Source organism: Scylla paramamosain, chromosome 5, assembly GCF_035594125.1.
Source record: "Scylla paramamosain isolate STU-SP2022 chromosome 5, ASM3559412v1, whole genome shotgun sequence".
NCBI lineage: Eukaryota > Metazoa > Arthropoda > Malacostraca > Decapoda > Portunidae > Scylla > Scylla paramamosain.
Genome location: NC_087155.1, coordinates 30,982,556 through 30,990,055, shown reverse-complemented (window position 1 = coordinate 30,990,055; position 7,500 = coordinate 30,982,556). Strand labels below are relative to the sequence as shown.

The following is a 7,500-nucleotide window of genomic DNA, read 5'->3' as shown; positions in this document are numbered from 1 at the left end:
ATTAACACGATGTGGAAAAGTTTCAATCATTTTTCGTTATAACTTTGTACTTGCGCTGTGTTGCATCACATGTTTTACTGATGGCGGGGCGTGTGGGGGGAGGAGAGGCGAGATAGGCACTGTGGTAATGATTGATGCTGTGGCGAGCTCCGAACTCTTATTCTTTCATTACTAAGCCACGCAACAGTTACAGTCATGTATCATAAAAACTCTCCAGGTAAATTTCTCCCACGGACATTTTACCCACTAGACTTTCCCTTAAATAAATATGCCGTGTTAAATTGGGTTAGGTTAGGTCAGATCTGGTTACAGGAATTTATCGTGTATGGCTTGTCTCAGATGAAATTTTCGAGAAGGAATCTAAGGGACTTCAATTTAAAGAGATGTTACGATATATAAAAGGAAAAATAATTATAATAGTATAGTAGTCTGTAAACCTCATAAAAAAAAAAAAAACATCAAAACTCCCTTGCCTTGAGGAAGATCTGAAGCCAGTTCTCCATAAAACAAAGGCTATCTGAGCGTAATATTGATCTAAAACTTCTTGAGCTCATCATTCCTCGTGTCGGTCTTTATATTTATTTGGTACGAATACTGCGCACTGTTACATATATATATATATATATATATATATATATATATATATATATATATATATATATATATATATATATATATATATATATATATATATATATATATATATATATATATACGAGGTGTGTCATTAAAGTTCCAGGACTGGTGCCACACAAGTTTTATTTCACATCCAGGCTACAAACTATAGGTTATCTCCTTCGAAGTAATCCCCCTGGCACCGCATGCACTTGTCCATCCTTCTCTGCCAGGCTTGCATGCACTGCTGGAAGGATTCTTGCGGGATGCTCCTCAGCTCCGTCGTCACGGCCTTTTTGATGTCGTCCGCATCATCAAAACGGGTCCCCTTCATGACCTCCTTGAGCTTGGGGAAGAGGAAGAAGTCGCACGGAGCGAGGTCAGGTGAGTAGGGCGGTTGCTCCAGCACGGCGATGTTCTTCTTGGCCAAGAACTCTCTGATGCTCAGGGCATTGTGAGCAGGCGCATTGTCGTGGTGAAGCAGCCACGAGTTGCCCTGCCACAACTCCCGCCTCTTCTCGCGCACTGCACGAAGCAGACGCCGCAGTACTTCTTTGTACACATGTTGGTTGACTGTCTGGCCCTGTGGCAAGAACTCGCAGTGGACGATGCCCCTCACATCGAAGAAAGCGATCAACATGACCTTGAAGCTGGACCTGGACTGCCTTGCTTTCTTCGGCCGTGGCGACGCCGGACTCTTCCATTGAAGGCTCTGGCGTTTGGTCTCCGGGTCGTACTCAAATACCCAGGACTCATCGCCGGTGATGACTCTCCTGAGCAAGTCTGGTTCAGTTTCCAGACGCTCGAGGATGTCCTGACACACCTGCATGCGTCGTCCCTTCTGGTCATCGTTCAGGAGTCTCGGCACCATCTTCGCACAGACTTTCCGCATGCCCAGATCTTCAGTGATAATCTTCCACACGCTGTTGTGGTTCATGCCAAGCTCATCTGCGATCTTTCGAACAGTCAACCGACGATCGTCACGCACCATCTGCTTGACACGCTCAACATTGGCCTCATTCCTGCTCGTTGAGGGTCTTCCACTCCTGGGGTCATCTTCCACGTCCTCCCGGCCCTCTTTGAACCTCTTGCACCACTCAAAAACACGTGAGCGTGACATTGTCTCATCCCCGTACACTTTTTGCAGCATACCCAGTGCTTCTGACGGCGTTTTCCCCAACTGCACCAAAAACTTCAAGTTTGTTCGCTGTTCAGCGCTCATTGTTAAACGACCTGCAACAGAGGACATGATTTTAAAAGCACGTAAGAAAAAGATTAGTGACTGTAGAGGGTTGGGAGCGCAGTTGTATACTCCAGAAGGATTACTTTGAAGGGGAAATATGGTGGTTTGTGGCTTGGGTTTGAAATTCATCTTTTAGGACACCAGTCCTGGAACTTTAATGACAAACCTCGTATATATATATATATATATATATATATATATATATATATATATATATATATATATATATATATATATATATATATATATATATATATATATATATATATATATATATATACACACACACACACACACACACACACACACACACACACACACACACACACACACACACACACACACACAGAATCAGGTATACAAAAGACACTTCTTCTTGAAAGGCCGCCCGAGCAATCTGAAGGGAATACAAATAAAGGTGACGGAGGGAAAGGCGAGGGAGAGCAAATATGAGAGTAAAGGAGGAAAAGGCATGATGGGAGGAGGAGAAAGAATGAGGCGAAGAGGAACGGAAGGAAAGAAAGAAAAAGGGATGATGAAAGGAGGGTGAAGAAGATGAGAAGGAAGGAGGCAGGATAAGACAGGAAGAGGAAACAGAAAGACAAAGGGATAGAGTAAAAGACACAACTCACTCACACACACACACACACACACACACACACACACACACACACACACACACACACACACACACAGCTCTCACTCTCATTTCTCTCTCGAACTTCCGCCGCAGAGCATCATCTTTTATATACAGCAATGCATTATTAACTCTCAAGCAAGCTGGTGTCGGGAGATAATGACTCCTCCGCGCACAAGGACCGCGAGACACGACCTGCTTTGCTGCACTGAGGCAAGACCGTGACTCGTATACTCAAACACTTCGGATTCTCATTAGTATTATTTTCAAAGGCCTCACAAGAAATTAGCCTGAGTTTGCATGTATGATTTCTCCCAGTGAGGATATAGAATCTAACACCACCACTACCCCTGCCACCATCAACAACAGCAACAGTAATCATGAAAACACCCTTGAAGACCCTAATAACTTCCTATTGAGGCTCTCAGCTATCAAGATTAGACGCGAAGACGTTTGAGTATACGGTTCCTTGACGAGAGACTATGCCTTTCAGTACCAGGCCAAGGCAGCGGGATACGATCGAGGTGCTGCAGGTCACAAGTAGTCATTTATGTCTTGTCAGTCTTCGCATTCAAATCACCCGTATCATTAGTAGAGTTCTTACCTTACCAGGGTATTAAGTCAGTCAGTTAATTAATCAAGCAACCAGTCAATCAAGGAAGAAATTCACAGCCACAGTTGTAAAAAGAGTTGGAATAACACACTGTTGTGGTGTGTTGATGCGTGTGCTGTTTATCTTGTCAGCAGCTGCGGTGTAAAGTGTTCCTCTGTTGTTTTCTTGTGTTGTTTTCGCGTAATTAGATTAACTTAAGGTGCCTAGTTTCCAGGCTTGAGTTACTCTCGTGTGCTAGTCTGCTCTGGCATTGATTGGGATTATACGTACTGAGTGGTGCTGAGATCAAAAGATTCAAGCTTGTATGGAGTTGACTGATCAGCTGATTGATTGACTGACTGATTGATGAATGGATGGATTGTATTTAGGCGCCAAAAAGATCACAAGTCACACTACATAAAGGTTCAAATTCTAGAAAAAAAAAAAAAAGTGGCCATCTTCCATAAAGACAATGATGGGGATGAACAAATGAGCCGCGATAAATTCTCCTCACTGCTTCCAAGAATTCAGGTGAAAAATGATGGAATTTCTCATGCAGACCGAGGAGGAGGGTGTCGGTAATCATCATTTCCTGTGATTCATTATTGACGGCGGGGAGGGTGAATCACGATGAGCTGGGAAGAGTAACATTTGGAAAGTTTCATCACGCTTTATTCTTTCCAGGTAAAGGTTTGCTGGTGTCTCCTTCTTTCCAAGTAATGCTTCAACCTGATTTCTCCTTTCCAGATGGTTTAACCGGTTTCCTTACTTCCAGGTAGTGTTTCACCCGTTTTCGTCTTTTCAGATAAAATTTCATCTCGTCTTAGTTTTTCAGGTAGTTTCTTCCCGTTTTCTTCTTTGCACCCAATGTCTCATTCCGTTTTCTCATCGCCAGATAATATTTCATCCCGTTTTTTATTCTCTCCAGGTAAAGTGTTACACCATTCGCTGCTTTCCAGGTAAAATTTCACTCCATTTTTCTTTGTATTCAAACGTTCAATCCGTTTTTTTTTTTTTTTGTTACTTTTCCATGTAAAAAAAAAAAAAGAAAAGAAGAAGAAAAAAAAAATTCTACGTCCCCTTAAGGTGGTCTTGTGGAGATAAGTGTTCTTTTGTTCCTATTTTCTTCTTCACAACTAAAAAAGTGAAGAAAAGTACAGTACACGTAGCCGGCGGGTTCGGATAGAGGATGGTTCTATTCCTAAATCTCCACCACAGTATGTACGTACCTGCCCCCACTGTCACATTTCGTCCCTCCTGTCATTCTTCGTCCAGCCTTTATTAGGTTTAGCATTTCTGGCCCTCCGCTGCACCAGTACTACCTTTGCTGCCCTGCCACTCTTGCCTATTCCCTCCAGCACACCATGGCTGAGTAAACTTCCCCAGGTAAATTTTTCCACAAGAACCAAGAATATTCCACCTATAATAGCTCTCGAAAACAATTCCTCCCATGATTAATTAGATTAGAATACGTTTGGAAGATTTATCAAGGGAGGAATAATTTTTGGGTGTAATTTGCACAGTGAAATCTATTTAAGGGGGAATTATAGTGAAGCTCAACACCCACCTGAAAGCAGCAACTTCTCCTGCCTCTCGTTTTCTTTCTGCGTGCGGCACCTCATCTCCATGGCGCGGCGAGTTTCCAAGAAGGCCTTCCTCTGCGTCCGATCCGTCAGGTATTTGGTGTACATCCCCGCGAAGTTGATGGCCACGTTAGAGCGTCACGTTGGCCAGCACGGTGGTGAGCAGGTCATTGTCCGTCTGCAAGGAAGGAAAATGAGGGGAGGTGAGGGGTTGTGAGGGGTTGTCTGGAGGTATGCATTGCTTTCTGAAGTGAGAGTGATGTGCTTTCTGGGGTGAAGGTGAGCCTAGGTGAGTTGAGGTTTGGTTTTCAGTTTGCATATAAAAGTGAGGATGAGGTGTTTTCTGGAGGTGAGAATGATGTAAAGTGAGATGTTGTAAGATGATTTTACTGTTTTTCTGAAGTGAAGATTTTTTTTTTCTAGAGAGAGTGAAGAAGAGATAAACTGAAATGCTGTAAGAATGTTCTTCGATTTTCTATACAAGTAGAGTTGCTTTCTAGGTCGTAAGTAAATTAAGCTAAGTAAGAAAATTTAATTTTTTCTATTTTAGTGAAGTGAATAAGGACAAATACTGGAAAAAAACTGCTATAACTGTTATTATTGTTGTACGTGTAAAACACATCCTTCTACTTCCTCCATCATGCCCTTATTCATCTTGGATTTTCAGTGCCACATTTCCGTGCTCTTCCAGTTCTGGCTTAATCAGGCGTCTCCAGCCCATCACCCACGACCCTCACGTAGCACATCGCCAATCTACCCACACCTCCATCCACTCATCATAATTCCCACCACATCACCACCACGTCTCCTCACTCATTGTACACCTCATCATTACTTCTCATCTGTCTCATGCATCTCCACCACTGTTTACCTCCACAGTTCCACAATCCACACAATTAGACTCACAACACAACACAACACAACACAACACACACACGCACACACACACAGACACACACACACACACACACACACACACACACACACACACACACACACACACAATACCATCCCACACTTTCACAACGGCCACCTTCCTCTAGAATTGTACCTGATCCAAACATTCCAGTGTCATCAGCAGCAGAGGTAAAGGAACGAGTGCATATTTCAGTTGCCTCACATGTCACTCACCTCCCCTAAAGTTTCCATCCTTCCATCATCCCACCGCTGCCACCAATTCAAGCTCCAGCATCTTTCCACTACTTCCACCATCTGCTTCCCCTCCCTGCCATTGCCAGAATCCACTGCTGTTACCCCCCCCTCCACCCAGCCACCATTACCACCGCCGCCACCAGAAACTAATAGATTCTTCGTGTCAGTGGTTGAACAGAAAGTTGGAAGAAAGTTTTCCAGCACAAGTTGGATGCCACAAGCGAGACTTATTAAGTTCAGGGCGGAACACATGCGGGAAGGAGTTAGCCAAAAAAACGTACACTTTGGAAGCAGGAATAATAGGAAATGTTTTGCAATGAGAACAAAGTAAGAATGCAAAAAAAGTTAACGAACACCATCAACATATTCTTGATACTACAATGCTTAGTCTAACTTAAATTACAAGCCACCATTATAACTTATTCTCTCCAAATTATTTGAAGTGGTAATCTTGTAAATTACAATTCAAACCACAGTGAGTCATTAAAACAGCGATATATTTCGATATCTAGCAATTAAGTATATATATACAAACTTCTAAAACCAGCTAAACAAACCCCACCTATTCCGCGGCACTAAACCAAAACTGAAAATCGAAAGAGTGAAAACGTCCGCACGCGAAATGACCAAAACTTCGCAAGGGTGTCCAGATAATCCTCTTTCAAAGTATTCAAGTTCATTTTTTCAAAGTGCTGAGCTACCCACACACACACACACACACACACACACACACACACACAGAGAGAGAGAGAGAGAGAGAGAGAGAGGAGAGAGAGAGAGAGAGAGAGAGAGAGAGAGAGAGAGAGAGAGAGAGAGAGAGAGAGAGAGAGAGAGAGAGAAGAGAGAGAGAGAGAGAGAGAGAGAGAGAGAGAGAGAGAGAGAGAGAGAGAGAGAGCATGAGGGACGGAAGGCAGACAACACTTTCCAAAACTCTTTAATCTGTTACTGGGTGATCCATCGCTTTATTCTAACACAATCAAATCACTGACAACATCTCCGTCAAGCATGATGATCTTCCTACGTTCATGTTTCAGTTTATGTTTCTGAAGCCGTACTGTCCTGTCCACTCATAAAAATTAAGAGAATGAAAAAAATAAATAAATAAATAAAAAATAAATAAATAAATAAAAAATAAATAAAAATAAATAGATAAATAAAAAAATCTGGGTAATGCCTTTTGCTGCTGCCCTCTCCCAAATGAGGGAAAGAAAGAATAAAAAGAAAAAAAAATGTTGGTAAAAACTATGAGAAAACTTGTAAACTTCAGAAGGTGTCCACGTCTATCCCGCTTCACCTGAACAGGGATCCCCTCTTACCCTTCTCGACCACTACTCTCCCATTCCCCACACACAGCCAAGGAGGGCGCGGCGAGGCAAGTGGTTGTTGACAAGGAATCAGGAAGCCAAAAGGTCGGTCACTCAACAGTAATTGAGGAAAAGAGATGGAAATGTAAGATAATGACTTCTAAGTTTCTGGAAGTCAAAGAAAAACAATACCTGGGTGATTTTTTTTCTTCTTCTGATGATCTATTAGGATTTCTCTCTCTCTCTCTCTCTCTCTCTCTCTCTCTCTCTGGAAAGATGCGCATATGTCTCTCTAATCCAGCGGTCCCCAAACTATAAGAGCGCACTCCCCTAGGGGGGCATAAGGAGAATACAAGGGGGGAGGGGGGAGCGTG

The 7,500-nt window shown here is 42.8% G+C and overlaps 1 protein-coding gene across 3 annotated transcripts in view; it reads right to left on the bottom strand.

The window, feature by feature from the left end:
- Nucleotides 1-7,500, bottom strand: part of LOC135100827 (adenylate cyclase type 8-like) — an 80,638-nt gene that overhangs the window by 63,616 nt on the left and 9,522 nt on the right. For all 3 annotated transcript variants that reach the window (XM_064004203.1, XM_064004204.1, XM_064004205.1), the window contains exon 2: nucleotides 4,655-4,848. In XM_064004203.1, the coding sequence (XP_063860273.1) occupies nucleotides 4,655-4,778 (124 nt within the window). In that variant the 5' untranslated portion in view covers nucleotides 4,779-4,848. The remainder of the gene's footprint in view (nucleotides 1-4,654; nucleotides 4,849-7,500) is intronic.